This window comes from Pteropus vampyrus, unplaced genomic scaffold (genome assembly GCF_000151845.1).
Source record: "Pteropus vampyrus isolate Shadow unplaced genomic scaffold, Pvam_2.0 Scaffold462, whole genome shotgun sequence".
Lineage (NCBI taxonomy): Eukaryota > Metazoa > Chordata > Mammalia > Chiroptera > Pteropodidae > Pteropus > Pteropus vampyrus.
In genome coordinates this window covers 235,872-237,658 of record NW_011889243.1, presented here as the reverse complement: position 1 = coordinate 237,658, position 1,787 = coordinate 235,872, and the positions used below count along the sequence as shown (strand labels likewise).

General features: G+C 47.5%; 1 protein-coding gene across 1 annotated transcript in view; it reads right to left on the bottom strand.

The window, feature by feature from the left end:
* The window catches only part of CCDC33 (coiled-coil domain containing 33), a 101,411-nt gene that overhangs the window by 61,973 nt on the left and 37,651 nt on the right, over window positions 1-1,787 (bottom strand). The window contains 1 exon segment of the mRNA XM_011382148.2: window positions 425-554. Within this exon segment, the coding sequence (XP_011380450.1) occupies window positions 425-554 (130 nt within the window).

Genomic DNA, 1,787 nt, shown 5'->3' with positions numbered 1-1,787 from the left:
GTTTCTTGAGTTCAAGGCCAACTCCAGCCATATTCCTGTTTCTGGGTATTTATATGGATTTCCTTGTCCCTGTCTTTTGGGGGCTTTAATCTTATAGTATGGACCTAAGACTGTGGATCAGCTGGTGTCTGAATCCTGTCTGTCCACCCCTGCCCTCCTCACTTATAGGTGCATGGGGAGGGGTGGTGGTGCAATAAAAACACATAGACTCTGTATAGAGATAGGGCCCATACCCCAAAGCTGCCATTTGGACAAGGAAGCCAGCCCAGCACTCTCCCACCTGTCTGCGTGCACTGGGAGTTGGCCCTGGAACCAAGACCCCTTGACCCTTCCCCACAGGAGGCAGAGGCAGCATGGTCTGAACACCTTTTCACACCTTTGTCCTGATGTGTGACTGCTTTGGTGTGGCACCAGGGGCACTTACTTGAAGTTGAGGGGTAGTACTCCAGCACCAGGGCGGTGTCTTCTGAGAAGTTGGTAGCTCCATCTCGGCCTTGGAAGAGGAAGGACTGGTTCCATAGGGGCAGCTCTGGGGGTCCCCCAGGCTTGGACAGCTGAAAGGAGAAAGTGGGGGTAGGTAGTGTGGCCACGACTTCTCCCAAAACAAGAGATGTCCAGATATTTGCTTGTATGTGTGTCACAAAGTTTGTCCCGATTATAAAAGCAACACTCACCTAATAAATAAATTTTTGAAAATATGGAAAAGTAAAAAGATGAAAAAACCCCCACAAATTTCTATACTAAAGACAACTTTTCATAAGACAGTATGTTTCTTTCTAGTTTTTTTCTACACTTATTTTGTGTATAATTGTCATCCTAACATTCTGCCTTTTTCATTTGCCATGAAAACCTAAGCATTTTCACGGTCAGAAGTAACACTTGTTTCCTAGGATTTTAGTAGCTGTCATGTTCAAGTGCCCTGGTTTCTCTCCATTTTTTCCTATAACAACACTGTATTGAGAGTTCTTTGACACAAATCTCTGTATCTCGAATGATTTCCTTAGTATACAACATGGAAATGCTGAGTTAAAGGAAACGCATATTTTAAGACATTGGATTCATCATGGGTAGACTGTTTTCCTAAAGAGTTGCACACCCATAGCTGGTGGTATCATAGATGCCAAATTAGACATGATGCCTATCCTTGTCACCAGCCCCTCTCTGCCCCACACAGGTTCCCTATCCCCTTACAGAGGCCACGAAAAGTCTTCATCAGGCATTCATGAGACTTGATGGCATACTAAGCCAGCAGCTGGGGCATCATGTGGGTACTATTTAAATAACGAAACAAGACAGCATTAACTATAGCCCCCAAATAAGGGGCTATTTGGGATATGCCATGGGTTGTCAGAAAAGCCATCCTGTAGGAAGAGGGACCAGAGGAAGGCTCTAAAGGAAGATTGGCAGGGTAAGGGAGGAAGTTCTGAGTAGGAAAACAGCCCAAGCAAAAAAGTAGAAGTGGCACCAACCATGGCATGGGTGGTGGATGCCTGGCACAGGAAGGGACTCCAGGTGGAGGAGGCCAGCTTCCATAAAGGCTGGAAGGTAGGGAGTGGGGAATGGGATATGGGGGCCTCAGCCTGTAACCCCAGCAGAGAGTCCTGCACATCCCAACACAGGGAAGGGCTGGGGTCATCAGTGCAGACTCTCTAAGTGGCTGTCTTGCCTCGGCTCCCAGTCAGGGGCTGTCAGCAACAGTGGCAGCTGCTCCCACTTCCCACTCCCCCGCAGGAATCAGTCATCATTCGAAAGGCTAGCACAAATGCAATACTGGCTCCATGAGCTAT